General features: G+C 38.5%; 1 protein-coding gene across 1 annotated transcript in view; it reads right to left on the bottom strand.

Moving 5' to 3' along the window:
• The window catches only part of LOC107711661 (kinesin-like protein KIF26A), a 76,791-nt gene that overhangs the window by 27,308 nt on the left and 33,459 nt on the right, over positions 1-16,024 (bottom strand). The window contains exon 4 of the mRNA XM_016516679.1: positions 15,306-15,469. Within this exon, the coding sequence (XP_016372165.1) occupies positions 15,306-15,469 (164 nt within the window). The remainder of the gene's footprint in view (positions 1-15,305; positions 15,470-16,024) is intronic.

Below are 16,024 nucleotides of genomic sequence, written 5' to 3'. Positions count from 1 at the left end.
TAAATAAAAAAAAAGTAAACAGCAGGGTATTTTGTTTACTCACCAAAGCCAATTTTTATTCCCATTTGGCATTTGTCAATTGTTAATTTTGGACTCTGGGTGTGAATGAGCGAGAGAGACTAAGAGTGAAAATGAAGAGCAATAGGGGGCAATAAATAAAAAGTAAACAGCAGGGTATTTTGTTTACTCACCAAAGCCAATTTTTATTCCCATTTGGCATTTGTCAATTGTTAATTTTGGACTCTGGGTGTGAATGAGCGAGAGAGACTAAGAGTGAAAATGAAGAGCTCGTAATAGGGGGCATAAGAGGTTGGGAAAAAATACTTGAGTGAGAGGAGGAGGGTTTTATTAATGTTAAACCCACCTATGGAGACAAAGCCTCTTCTTTGCCTCCTCCTCCACACACCTCACCTATTCACACACACACACACACACATACAGCGCCTCCTCTAACATAAAGAGGAGACCCACGCCCACACGTAGGGCAGAGAGCCGCATTCACCGCGTCTGGCTGCACGACAAATGCTTTACAAGCTCTTTATGAAGCACAACACAGTCACGCACACACAAAAGATTGAGATATCAGTCTGGAGCGAACAAAGGTGAGTGACCAGAGTGGGTGCAAAGCAGCATGGTAGAGTGAGCTCCGATACGCTAGGCTGGGATTTATCCAGATGCACCCACCTGTTAAATCTCCTTTCCCTGCCCTGCAGTGAACAGTCTCCCTCTGGATTTGCTATCGCTGCTACTAGTTTTACAGCAAGTGAGGTTTTAGTGTTGCAACTGAGAGCAAACCAATGCAACTGTGATTACTGAAGCACTTTTACAACCTTAATTTTATACAGTATATATATACTTAGCTTTTCAACAATGAAGCAGCATGTTTGAGGGGCAGTTCACCCAACAATGAAAATTTCTATTAAATTACTAACTTTCATGTAATTCCAAACTTGTATAAATTTCTTTTTTTTATAGAATCAAACAAAAACTTTTTCGACTTTTTTTCAAAAAATATCTAGTTGTTTTGGCCATACAGTTCAAATTAATTGGGTTCAGTGTTGTTTGGACCCCACTGACTTTCATAGTAAGGACAAAAACAACTGAAACATTCTTAAAAATATCTTTTGTGTTTTGCAGAAGAAAGTCATACAGGTTTAAAAAGAATTGAGAGTGAGTAAATATTGACATCCAAAGAAACCTTAGGAATCAACCCCAACATCCTTGGTTTGCCAGAACGAGTTGAACTGCACAAACCCTACTGAAAAACGCATGTAACGTCAATAAACAACTCAAAAGAGTCCATTATACTTACAGTTCTCTCCAATCCATTATCTCAGTTCAGAGGGCATATCATCACAGCGGTGAGAAAAGCAGCATTTTAACTTGTTCATTCCAGACCCCGGTAAGAGCACTCCATGGCTCCCAGCACATGTGAGAGCGAGGCGGGGCGGGTGCGGAAGGCGGGCTGGAGACAGGGGGCTGGAGGCGTCTGCTGGAGGACGGGGCGATGTGATTACTGTCACTGTCATCAGGGGTCCATTTCATGCAAATTCCCAGACGAGGAAGTGGATACAGGTGCGACAAGATGAACAGGGCGATAAGGAGATGTCAGAAACGCTCATGACGACCCTCAAAAGTTTTCTGTATAACAAACAGGTACGTGGCGCTCCTGCAGAGGTGCATTTTCCGCCACGCTCTATTTCCATGGAGCAAGTCACAGGCGATCGACTTCCCAAAGTTTAGCGCTTCCTCTCACCTGTCGGAAGAGTTTGCAACCCAAAACTTTTCAACTTTTCATCACATTTTTGTTTTCCTCTTCCCTCCAAGGTAGCCCTCACTTCACCTCTGCATCGAAGCTGGGTGGGGGCACGTCGTTCCTCTGCTGCACTCCTTTCCTCCACTCTTTTGCGCTCCTCTCTGCCACTCTCCCAATGACAGATCTCCCAGGGAAGGCAGTGGAAAAGGAAAATCCCCTGGGATGAGGGAAAAAAAAGAGTCGATTCCTGCTTCTGCTGTTGCTGGGAAACCTTGGCAGAAGTCCAGCGGTCCTCTCCGTCTACTCTCCGCGTCTCTCTCAATCTGGTGAGTCTCTCTCACCTTATCCCTCTCGCTTTGCTGCACTCGCTCTCCCTCTCCTCTCCTCAGCCCAGCCCCCTTTCCATTCCCCTCCCAGACACAGTGTCAGTACACAGCTGCTGTGCAAAGCACCACTGATAGGCAGCATGCTCCACACACTCTTGTCTGCACACACACATTCTCTCTTTCAATCACACGAACACACGTCGCTGACGTGCAAAGCATGCACTTTCACACACACTGGCATGAATACTTCATGAGTGCAGAGGAGCCCCTTTCCTCATTCTGCTGGACTTCAAAGAGACTGAGTTAGTGTGTGTGAAACAAAAGCAAGGAAACACAGTATAATAAGTGTCTTCCTACTTCCTATTATTAACATAACAAAAAGAGACCAAAGAGCTTAGATGAAACTTATAACAGATGATTTTGTGACAACAGAGTGATCATTTGAAAGGAGAGGTCACAAAAAATGTCATTTCAAATCTGTAATCTTTTGCTGTAATGCAAATCTATTTTGGCCACACAATAAAAGTCAATGGGATCAAACAGGTTTGGAATTACATGAAGGTGAGCTAATTGTTGTTTTGGGGTGAACTGTTCCTTTTAGAAAGGTGATTAGCAGAATACAAATAAGGGCTGGTTAGATGGATGGATGGCAGCACTGATGGATAAATCAATGAAGTAAGATAAAACAAACAAAGACTGCATGCGGGCTGAAGGAACAGGTGAGCTGCGCGATGTTAATGAGGACATTAGCCCGCAAGCAGAGCTACAGACCTCCACTGCTTTCACTAATAGTCAGAAAACAATGCTGTTAACTATTAACCATGCAGACCCTGCCTTCAGGTGCTTGGGGAAAAGAAGACTGTCAATTAACATGTAATATTTATGTGTGTGTGTGTGTGTTTGGGATGATGAATTGGTGAATGAGGTGGAATGAACGAAGAGGGATATTCTGTTCCAGCAGAAAGTATGACATATAGCCTTGCAGGACTTAGTCTGATAGCTTTGTTCAATAGCAGATTCCCTCAACAATATGCAATGTGGCCATTGGTAAAGCTGACAATGCAATAAGCTCAGAGAGTTCTGTGATTTGCTGATTGGTGAGAGTTTGTTTCGGTGTCTCTCTAAACTCTAATCTCTCCAAATCGTATTGATCTTTCCAGGTTTTAAAATTCAAAATCCAACATTTTTGTATTCTCTTAGCAACAAAGATGTGACAAAATGTTTAAATATCAGCTGCAGACCATTTTACTTCTATAATTAGATTTATTTGTATGCGAAGGTTATTGGATATTCAGGAGAAAAAAAAATATCCTTGATTTTTTTACCCATCAGAAATGGACTGGATTGTGAAAAGTGGACATTACTTACCAAAATGGATTAAGAACAAAAGTTAATTTGCTAGAACAATGCCTTAATATTGTGATACGGGGCAGGTTATTACGTTTTAAGTGCATAATATGCACCAATGAATTGTTTACAATAAAACCAGATACACTACTGTTCAAAAGTTTGGGGTTGGTAAAATTTTTTAAAATCTTAAAAGATGTCTCTTATGCTCACTAAGGCTGCATTTATTCAAAAATACAATAAAAACAGTATTGATGTGAAACACTTTTGATCAATTTAATGTTTCCTTCCTTGCTGAATAAAAGTATTACTTTCATACTTAGAAAAAGTATTTACTTTTTTTAAACAAAAAATCTTTCTGACCCCAAAATATTGAACAGTAGTGTACATGCATTAAGATTGTAAAAAGGTAGATTTGATGCGGACAACTGGCGTCTTGCCCACTGGATGTCTATGTATGTCAAGCAAGAGTCAACTTTGCCACTTGGTCATTAGCTGAGACTGCCTTTAGGTTCCTTAACGACAATTTGTCACCAATCTCTCTAATCCAGCAGCCTTGTCCTGAAGCTCATTATTTGACTAGATGTCCAACATTTGCCAAGATGTCCTTATTTTCCCCCACTTCCTTATTCTCTTTCCTTTAGTCTCCTTGGATCAGTAAACTGTTCAGGAAAATCCTAGGCAAACCATGGTAGCAGATAAATCTATAAATCTGACCATTAAAAAAATCAGGAGTCCTCACTTGTGTCAGACATTTCTGCAGCTGAAAATATAGAATAGGCAAATAGTCTTTGACCCAAAATATTGTTGACCCTCAATACAGCACTTTTTCAAAAACAAAATTTAATTCGGACAGTAGCAGCTTAAAATCGTATTATGGGATAAAAGCTTATTTCTCCTAAAGAAAATCTTCTTACAGAGTTTCTTTCATTTCAAACTAATGTACATAACGCGTATAACCTTCAAAACCTCAAGAAATTTTAAGTCAAGGCTTTGTCGAGCCAGCATCAAAGTTTGCCTTGACAATCTTAAACAAACTTTCTTAACTGTGGTTTCAGTTACAGTATTGCTGAGAAGTTCTGTTATATCTCTGACAACTGCAAAGTCTTGTAAAGAAATATTCTTGCTAACATCTTTCCAGTATATGAGGATTCTTTCAAACAGCAAATAAATTCTGTAAAAGTATATCATTTCACTGAAACTACTGGATAAATGGAAGGGTGCTGCATTGTAATGCACCTCAAAATAGCCCAGTCTGAGTGGGAAAATCAAGCTTTTTGCTATGAATTATATTTCAAATATCTATAACAAAATCCCACACTGAATCAATATGAAGCCAGTGGACACTGAAAAAAAGTTTCAAATGACTTAAGAGAATGCAGATAATACAGGGCAGCTGGCAATACATGGACTAAAAAGCTGCTCTTAAACTGAATATTTCTGCTGTAGAACTTCAGCAAAGATAACTCAACAAACAGAGAACAATTTAAATATACTATATTTATCTATATTTAAATATAATGTAGACATTTAATCATTGTTTGATTACTTCTTGAACACTTTTTTATATCCAAAGTGATCTGTGACATTCATTATTTTTTATGTTATTATGACCATTAACCAATAAATAACCATTATTAAAATGCTCTATTATTTAAATGGGAATTTTTTTTTTTTACATTTTGTTAAATGTTGTTTTAAATGTTACAGGTGAATTTAGGCACAATAATGTACAGTATGAAAAATGGATATCCCTTTTGAGATTTGCTAAAGATTACATTTAAAAGTGTTATTAATTTTTGTATTTTTAAATATTAACTTCAAGTGCATTCACAAATGTTAACAGATGCTTTTGATTTTTAGTAAATGTTAAAATTAATACTAACATAGGTTAATACAATAAAAAAAACTTTGTTCATTGTTAGCTTATGTTAACAAACGAGCCATTATTAAAGTATACCAAATATACATTATCTGCCAATAAAGATAAACTAGGAAAAAAATCTCCAGATAATCATTATGGTATGGATATACTGTGCAGCCCTAATCATGCCAATATCTGTATTATTTATTTGGCAGATGCATAAACAGCCTGCATATGGTATCTCTATGTCCTGCAGTCTACAACGTACAATATGTTGGTGGCATTGGATGTGGACCATGGACCACAAAACCAGTCTTAAGTGTCAATTTTTCAAAATTGAGATGTATACATCATATGAAAGCTGAGTAAATAAGCTTTCCATTGATGTATGGTTTGTTAGGATAGGACAATATTTGGCTGAAATACAACTATTTGAATATCTGGAATCTGAGGGTGCAAAAAAAATCTGAATATTGAGAAAATCGCCTTTAAAGTTATACAAATGAAGTCCTTAGCAATGTATATTACTAATCAAAAATTAAGTTTTGATATATTTACGGTAGGAAATTTACAAAATATCTTCATGGAACATGATCTTTACTTAATATCCTAATGATTTTTGGCATAAAAGAAAAATCTATAAATTTGACCCATACAATGTATTTTTGGCTATTGCTACAAATATCCCCCAGCGACTTAAGACTGGTTTTGTGGTCCAGGGTCACATATTACTCTTTTCATGGATGATCTGGTTGTGTACAGTGTTTGGTATCCCCTCATAATGCATTGGTGACTGAACAAGGCTAATTCACTATGCTGTTTCTTCCCTTGAAATCTCATCGAATATATTCAATCTCTTAAATTATGAAAACACAGTCAACCTCCTCAGTCATGGCATGTAGGGTCTCTTTCATTCCAACTATATTCCCTCGGTTAGAATCAGCATGAAGCCACTGATTCATAGATGAGACACCATTGAGAGGCTTCAACACCAATGGCTAGAAAAAGATCAGCTTAAAGGGCACCGTGGCTCAATAATTGCTGTGAAATCTAAATGGTGTACCCAAAACACCACGGCATCACTCAACACCTTCTACTGCTTCCCGACACCTGTGTTACCTGCTGAGCTGCCTTGTTCTCACTCATTCAGCTCTTTGTCTTAATGTTGTATGGCAGCTGCTTTGAGCTCCTGTCATTATTGACTTTGGTTTTGTGAATTGTGCGCCGCGACCTTGCCCTGAGGGACACGGGAGCTTTTTTCATGTAGTGCCAGGGGGCTTTACCTCCACAAATGATGGGGCAGCTCTTTAACAGCATGCTAGCACATCTGAGTTTGTTAGCGACTATTAGCACGCACTAATTTTGATTGAGCCTGGCAGAACACATTCAGTTTCTGTTGCTAAATAGAACGAAGAGAAAATAGAAGCCACTAGGAACCAATTCCAATCAAATATTCCTATTCAATATTTTAGCCAACAACAGGTTGAGCAGTTGTTGGAGGCATCAGGAGCTACCGGGGCTCAGCTGCTTCAAGCACATGGCAGCTCTACTGATCGAAATCCCAAATCTCCCCCGTTTCCCCCGTAGATATAATATGGAGAAGGGGGAGTTCAGACAGTGGGGTGGAGGCACAACCCCCCTTCATTTTCAAAGGAATAGTGCCCGACTGGAAAACATCAAATAGTCCAGCACAGAGACTCAAGGATCGGCCCTGTCGATATCTGCCTGCCATGTGTCCTTTATTGTTTTTCCTCCCCTCTTTTTATACCCTTTTGAATTACAATGAAGCTTCATCTACTGTATGCATGAAAAAAAAAAACTCTCGAAAGGAGGTTAAAATGCAAAAGTAGGTTTTTAAAAATGAAAAGAAGGTAATCTCTAGTGATCTTATTAGCAATCGTCTATGATGGCACAGAGTGTGAAATGAGAGAAGCAGGATTAAGGGGATACCTAAAAAGCAAAGAGTGCATAATAAGTGGAGGGACAGAAAAAGAATTACAGAGAGCAAGACAAAAAGAATTTCAACTAATTTAGAGATCCGAATAATAAAAAAAGATTTAAATAAGGTCAGACTTGTGTTAATTTTAAAGGCATAATCCATGCAAAAATGACCATTTCTGACTGCGGAAAAACACAATAAAGACATTTCGAAAAACGTCTCAAAAGTAGGTGTTTTTTTCTGTCCTTTAATGAAAGTAACGTTTTTTGGATCCTATTGACAACAGTTGAAGCATTCTTCAAATATCTTCTTCTATATTCTACAGAGGAAAGAAAGACATACAGGTTTGGAACAACATGGGGTATGTAAAGTTTGACTTATTCAACAATGTAATTTTAACTGAAAAAAAAAGTACTTTCATTTATACACAGACTGTGTAACTGACAGTTTTTCTTTAAAACAAGCAAAATAATCTGCCAAGCGGGTAAGCAAAATAATCTTGTTTTTGGTTTGAAATAAGATTATGTTGCTTGTTTTAAGGAAGAACGTCTCGGGTTACTTGTGTAACCATGGTTCCCTGAGGGGAACGAGACACTGCGTCCTCTAGGGGTCGCTATGGGGAACGCCTCGTCGTGACCCGTGTCTGAAGCCTACATTGAAAAAATACCAACTTGTTTGGCCGGCGACAGCCATGACGTCACTACCGCCGCGACTAGTACAAAATAGGCGCCGGTAGCGCACATCATTCACTTCTTCGTCTGAACCTTGCGTCCGAAGCATGGCAAGAAAGCTAGAGGACGCAGTGTCTCGTTCCCCTCAGGGAACCACCCCCCTTCAGCCTCATCGGCTAGGTCCACCTGAGATCCCCACGAGCTCATTCTCCTCCGTGCCTCAGCAGCGGCGGGTCCTGAACCGCGGGAAACCGATGGTTGTCCCTCTCCCCTCGAGAAGAGAGACAAACGAGAGCGGAGCTTCTTCAGAGAAAAGCTCTCACAGTGCACACAGATTGCCCCCTCGAGGACATCGTGTGCGTGCTCCTCGCCCAAACAAACGACGCATAGATCGTGTGAATCATCGGGTGTCAGGAACCGCTGACACGGATGTACACACTTTCTAAACGCTTCGCTAGTGCTCGCCATAGTAGGAAAGAAAAAGCTCTTACTTTGCTTTTTGGAATGCACGCTTCAAACAGACCGGTCAGTGAAGACGAAGAAGAGAATGATGTGCGCTACCGGCGCCTATTTTGTACTAGTCGCGGCGGTAGTGACGTCATGGCTGTCGCTGGCCAAACAGTTGGTGTTTTTTCAATGTAGGCTTCAGACACGGGCCACGACGAGGCGTTCCCCATAGCGACCCCTAGAGGACGCAGTTCGAAGTTCCACGAAAGGGAACTCACTTAATTTTGACTTATTTTTTCTGAAAACAAGACAATAATTTTTACTTGTCTAGAAAATGCTTCTTGATTTAAGAGTTTTTCGATATTTGGAATAGAAGCAAGACAAAAAACTCTTAAGTAAGAAAAGCATTTTTTGCAGTGTTCAAAATGACCGCCCCCATGAGGCAACCTACTCCATATAAAGTAAAAACAGCCTTTATATCCAGTCTTCATCTCATGCGAGCTACATGATTTTAAACAGTACCTTTAAATAAAATGAAGCTCAGGGTTTGTGAAATTACAGGAAATTTATTGATAGCAATAATTTATAACATTATATTCATAATTCTTGAAATATTTCTCCTCTGCAGTCTACTGTTACCCTTTAAGAGCTGACCTGGGGAAAAAAACAGCTTTGCTGCATTTGTTACCAGTATATTCTCTTTCTTTTTCACAGACTTTGTGATGAGATGGTTCCACTGTTGCTTCACCCGAATTCTCTCTCTCTCTGTGTCTCTGTCAGCTGTTTCCTGAATGTCAGAGTTCCACACACTCACAGACTGATGTTTAATTACCACTTAGACAGCATCACCTACATGCCTATACATACAAATATACTCTCACACACATCCGTGAGAGTACATCACTGACAGGCAGCATCGGTGCTCAAAGCACCTGAGAATATTCTCTCTGTAAATAGCATTTTAAACAGACTTCGTGTCATGAGCTACTTACTGCATGGAAACGAGGGAAGAGCAATGAGTGAGAGAGCAAGACAAAACAAAGCTGGGGGAACAAGCCTGACAGGGAGTGATTGTAGAGAGAAATGAACGAACGAGAAACAAAAATAGAGTGATGTGGAAAAGGAGAGAGAATGTGAGCTCTTTCTCATCAGAATTTTACAATTGCTTATTCAACTCCATCTTTCTGCGAACAAACTGGGTCACAGGCTAAAACTTTGGCCCACAATTATCAACACAGACTGCCAGACCGGAGACATGGCTATATGCCAAACAACAACAAAACACACTCGACCTGAGAAACAAAAGCTGCCACACGACCCGCACACTGACACACTATACAATATGCCCCCATCAGAAACATGATGAGAAATAAGAATGAGGTGCTAGATGAATTTATAAAAGTAACTGCATAATAAAAATTGATCGCAAATTTCACAGCAAACAGTACTTGCACAGTGTTTCTGTTCTAATAGTGGTGGACTGGACAGCACTGAAAAATGATGCTAAATGCAAATAACAAAATGCAACTAACCATATAATCGAGCATTGCCAGGGTAAATAAAATGGACATATCAACCTTTAAATAAGAGAAGCTACATTAGCCAAATTAGCCAAAGCTATGAAGTTAAAGAAAAGATTCATATATTGTTGATTCATAGTTTATAGTAATGTTAATAAATATTCATATTTATTACAAATAAATACAATGTTAACTACTATACACAATGAATAAAAAACAGCTGAACAATCTAATTGGATTAACCAAATGTACTCATGTAAAACATGATTTTTAAGAAGAGTTTTAGACGAAAACATTATGTATGATAATTGTGATTAAAAGTTTCAAATCACAATTGAAAAAACTTTTTTTTTTGGCAGTTCATTGACAGTTCACTTTAAAAAAAGGTAACACTTTATTTTAAGGTGTCCTTGTTACACATGTTACATGTACTTACTATTATAATAGCAATTAATTATGCATAATTACTAGGTAATCCAAACCCTAATCCTAACCTCCTAACCCTATAGTAAGTACATGTAGTTAATTAATATTACTCAGTACTTAAATGTATAATTAGACTGCAACAAGGACACCTTAAAATAAAGTGTAACCAAAAAAAAAACAGTTTTACAGTTACCTAACATCATATTTCATATATAAAATCATATATATTTTTTCAATCATATGTATCTGTACTGTAATAGCACTAAAATCTGGTTTTATAGACACAATATGTGACCCTGAACCACAAAACCAGTTATAAGGGTAAATGTTTTTAAATTTATATATCTGAAAGTTGAAAGTTAAATAAGCTTTCCATTGATGTATGGTTTGTTAGGATAGGACAATATTTGGCCGAGATACAACTATTGAGAAAATTGCCTTTAAAGGTGTCCAAATGAAGTCCTTAGCAACGCATATTACTAATGATAATACATTTTGATATATTTATGGTAAGAAATTTACAAAGTATCTTCATGGAACATGATCTTTATTAATATCCTAATGATTTTTGGCATAAAAGAAAAATAGATCATTTTGACCCATACAATATATTGTTGGCTATTGCTACAAATATACACGTGTGACTTAAGGCTGGTTTTGTGGTCCAGGGTCACATATAAATTATTCTGAAAAATGAATAATAGTAACCACTTTCAATTTCACTGTCAGTAAAGCCTAATGCAAATTCATAACAAAACTGAGAGAATACAAAATGCAGAGACTAGCAGTAAACAATGTCAGTTTATATTACGGAAGCTTTGTATTTATACTGCTATGCTGCAGTAAGTCTTGTTGCATTGAATTTTGTATTGCAGTTTCAATGCACCATCACAACAAATTTACATATAAGCTTTTGCTTTTAGGAAGTTCTGCCGGTTGTAACTTTTCCTAACCATGATAAGCTGACACATTTCTACAAAGTGCATATAGTATCACACAAAGACAGAGAAAGGTTGTTGTAAACCTAAAAGCTTTTGTTAAAAGCAGGTAACAGAACTTGTTAAAAGCAGAAATGCGTGTTCAGCCACATCAGTTACATGATGCATTCCCGACCCCTGCATTCATTATGAGCACTTTCATTCAGTGCAAACAGGTGTCGGCTCTGTTGTTCCCTGACGATTATGCATTTCAGCACAGCAGCCAGCAGGACAATAATGTTGTGCATGACTCCAGCAAATAATACACACTCAGCATGCCGATGAAAGCCCATGGAAAAGCACATGAGAGAGGACCTTGTCCACAGGGCAACATCAAAGCCGGGGCAAGACGGTCCCCATCTATGGGAATAGAGAAGCCACTCTGCTTTTATCTGTAAATCTTTAAAGGCGAGATTACAGCTGGCCTTCAGTCATAAAAACCCACTTGTTCCTGGTACTTGCTTTTTGCACACCTCCGCACAATTCAGCATCATGCTTGATGTGAAGTAAATCACACACAATACATGACACATATATGTTTGCTATAAAACATAACACTGATCTGCTATATCCAGTTGTGATCCTAAAGGTCCCGGGGCTGCTGATTGCAGGAGATAAGTGTAAATATCCCTCCATCACCAGAGCTGGGTGCTCACCTTTTCACTTATGGTTTTGCTGTGCTATATCAGGAAAAAAAAAAAAAACCTTTATACCTAAAACCTCGAAGGCAAATCTGTGGGTGAGAATGTGTGTGTCTGTATCTGTTCTTACACTCCGTCTGGCGTGTTTACTAGACTGCCACTTTCAAACAGATGAGAGGAAGGGAATCTGTCACAACAACCATGCTTGGTCTGTATCTGTAAGGGAAACAACTGGGGTTAAAGGTCACAGAAACCACAGTATGCCACCAGAGTCTCTCGGACTATCCCGCCCCCTCACTCAAAATGAGTGTGAAAATAGATTTTATTTATGAAATATAATGGTTTATTTTAAAAAATGCAGTTGCCAAATGTATAGGCTTTCTAGCATTAATATGATGCTACTATAGCAACAATTTAGGACAGTCCGTTTCACAAAGTCGCATTTTAATTGTTATATCTGACACACAAACTTTCAAGTTTTTGCAAGCGGTTCAACTAAGAATGCAGCACTACTGAGTAAGCTAAAGGTATGATGAAATAATTCTTTAATGTTTAATAGAGGGATAGATGGTCGTAGTTAGTTGATTATTTCGCTGTATTGTTATTGTTTGTTGCTGTTCAAGTTGTTCTAACTTAAAATGATGCATCTGTTAAATGGGTCGCAATGGATGTGTTATGTCAGGGAATCGGTCGCAATGAGCTTGTGTTTCATTGTTAAGCAGACACAATTAAGTATTTCTGGTGGTTGTGGTATCACTTGTCTGTATTTGTGGTAAAACTGCTGCCTAAGACATATTATTTCCTGCATGTCAGATTTTTGAATTTGTTGCATGCGATTTTGTTTTATTCAATACTCTGCCATCTGTATTTGCTAAGTAGCTTTTGGGTCATTCACTCAGAACGCATTTTTCATTCCACTGCGTTCCTTTTCCATTGTATTTCAAACTAAATGCGCTACGGACGTCTTTGAATTAGTGTTTGAATGCTGCGCTCGTCTCAGGTCTATATAGCAGCTTGTCGCGCATAATACATCAATCTAAAACACGGCTCTCAAGTTCAAAGAAACTCCTCTTCTAAAAACATGTCTCTAGACCTTGTGGTTTAAAAAAAAAAAAACTCTCACTGACCTGTCTCGCGACCAAAACACTATCTGTGTGAACCCAGTATTCTAATAGTAGCGGGCAGGTTTGTTTACGGTCCGACAAATACGTGAATGGGCCACATATGTTTTTTGTTTTGTTTTTACTTTGTGCTACGTCATCGCCCCCTTTCGTTACCTCAGCCGCCCCCTCATCAGTGCTGCGCTGGCGCCGGCTCTGTAACCCGCCACCCCCAATTAAATATTTATATATTTTCTTCCAATATTTTGTGCATCAAAACTTAAATTTATGACAGAAGAGTTAAGGGAAATGTTTGTCACAATATTTTGAGAATGTCCCATTTAAGGAGTATAGTCATGCAAACTTACTGGTTGATCTGTGCTGATCCCATCCTGTCATTCCCCCTCAAAATGCCCAACCAAGTTGACAACAGGGATTTATTTCCAAGCAGTCTTTCCCTTATCTTATCTTTTTTTTTTTACTTAATCTCCTTGACATCTATAACATCCAATCGCACTTGCAGTTTTATTGAGTGTCAGTTTTACAGTATAATTTATATATCATCTATGGTCCCATTCTGTTGTAAGTACAGACAGTTGGAAGGCTAATGCTTAGGAAAGGAAATATATAAATATATCCCATTTCAGTTTTAACAAAACATACCTTAAATAGAGAAAAAAGCAACAGGGGGTCCTAAATTATATGTTCCTGATCACCTTACCACCTCCTCTCTCAATTATTTTGCATTTTGTGCAACCATGACAACTTGCTTTTAAAGACTCTGCAAGGTGTGAGCTCCAGGTGGAAGTCAAGGTCAGGCAGAGGACATGAGCCCAACGCCTGACATTTGAGCTGTTCTGACTCGTATAATTGAGGAAACCATGAAAACATTTTGCCATGAATATGGATATTTTGCCACAGGCAGTCTAAGCAATATTCAAAAATGTCTATTTGTCAGTTGTGCCTCATTTGCATAATAGCACATTCTTTCATTCGCAGGATTTTGGACTGACTGAGTGTACACAGAAATCACTGCCAAAAGCTTCCCTTATGACCCACCTTATAGATGAGGAGCGCTGCTGTCAATAGACTAATTGTATGCAGTGTCACACAGCAATTAGTGTCTCACACATCTAAGCATCTCATTCAATTCCTAGACATTCGGTCACAGACACAAACTCCTGCCTCTGTTTATTAGGTGAGCCACTGTTGCTTGTTGCTTTGTCTTTTTTGTTAACAAAAATAATGATGACAAATAGAGAGACAGAATTCTGTATATCTGTATCTTTTTCATCCTCCCCTGTGCACCTGAGAACCTGCCTCAGTTTTTTTTGTCAGTATATTAGTGGGAACCAAAAGTATGAGAGCACATTAGAAATATGGGATTCATATTCACTCAGCAGTGGCTTTTTTACAGCTGGCATTACAATACAGTTCATTTGTTTGACAGAAACTTTCCTTAATAAATCTTTATCTGACCAAGATCTTCTGTGCTCTAAGTCACTCACAAATCTTTTGACAGTTCAATAATCTCTATTTGCTTTTCGCAGAATATTATTTGTTTTGATGCCTTTTGCAAGACATTGCATTGTTTTATACTTTTCATCTTCAGAAAGATCTTTCTTCCTCACCAAATTTAATGAAAACTGTGACTTGCTTAATAATGTGGAACAACCTATTTAAGTAGGGTTTCCATTTAGCTAAGAAGACCTGGCAAACTATTGAACAAACCTGTCTGAGATTGATACCAGTTATCTAAAAAGATGTGAAAAACAACACAAACAAAAATCTCTTAGACTCTTTATTGTACCGAAATCCTATTGCTATGTCACTTGCATAATAATTTGGAACACAGTGTATATATACATACAGTATATATATGTATATATATATATATATATATATATATATACTGTAATTTTGGCAAACAATTGGTCTGTTACATTGCCATTAGCCATTATCCCTGCAGATACATGGCCAATCCAGCTCTGAGACCTCTGCCATTTGGATTTTGCACTCTCTCGGACTGCTAAGCCTGAGCATTGATCGATGACATTTCAACACATTAGGCTGAACTGCCTTCAACATCGCTGCAGTCTCCATGGGCACTGAGAAAGCATTGCTGTGACGTGACTGCCAGAGGCAATGGAGGATTCTGGGTCCATGGGAGTGAGGGCCTGAGTAGGTGCTAAGGGACCACGACATTGAAACTGGGATCCACAGAGCACGATAAGCTGAATTGATGGCAGTGCACTGTGAAAAACACATCCCCAACAGGCTGTTAGGCTTACCTGAGGAAGAATGAGGCTGCTGAGCTGGTTTGGGGTACTGGTGGGATGGCTGGCTGGTCATTGTGGATCGGTTTATGACCTGATGGAGAAACCAAGGGTACAGCACTGGCCTTACTGGACCTGGAAGCTACAGTTGCAGAACTGTCCTTCTCTACAGTAGGACTCTGTTGGGAAATAAATCACAAAAGAACAAACAGTTTAGTAAATGTTGCCTTAAAGAGACTCTGGATAATTCACCCAAAAATAAAAAATTCTGTCATCATTTACTCACCGTCATGTTGTTCCAACCCTGTATGACTTACTTTCTTTCACGGAAAACACTGGAAGATATTCTGAAGACAATTTCAACTATTTTGTCTATTCAATAAAACTCAATGAGTTCAAAAACAACACTGACTTTCACTGTATGGAACACACACACACACAGACATGTTCCACAGAAGTAGATCATACATGTTTGGAATAACATGAGGGTGAGTAAATGATGACAGAACATTTATTTTTGGGTGTACTATGACTTGTATAGAGGTGGTAATCAATGCAAATTAACCATCATAACTGAGGACTAGGGGGGAAACATCAGATGGATGGCGTTATGGATAAGACTGCAGTAGAACGAATCATCTGAGGATTAAATTAGCTCCTCAAGAAAAACTTTTCAGAGAGATATATATATATATATATATATATATATATATATATATATATATGAAGAGTTC

This window comes from Sinocyclocheilus rhinocerous, unplaced genomic scaffold (assembly GCF_001515625.1).
Source record: "Sinocyclocheilus rhinocerous isolate Xijiao unplaced genomic scaffold, SAMN03320098_v1.1 scaffold1169, whole genome shotgun sequence".
Lineage (NCBI taxonomy): Eukaryota > Metazoa > Chordata > Actinopteri > Cypriniformes > Cyprinidae > Sinocyclocheilus > Sinocyclocheilus rhinocerous.
This window is presented reverse-complemented; position numbering and strand designations above follow the sequence as displayed.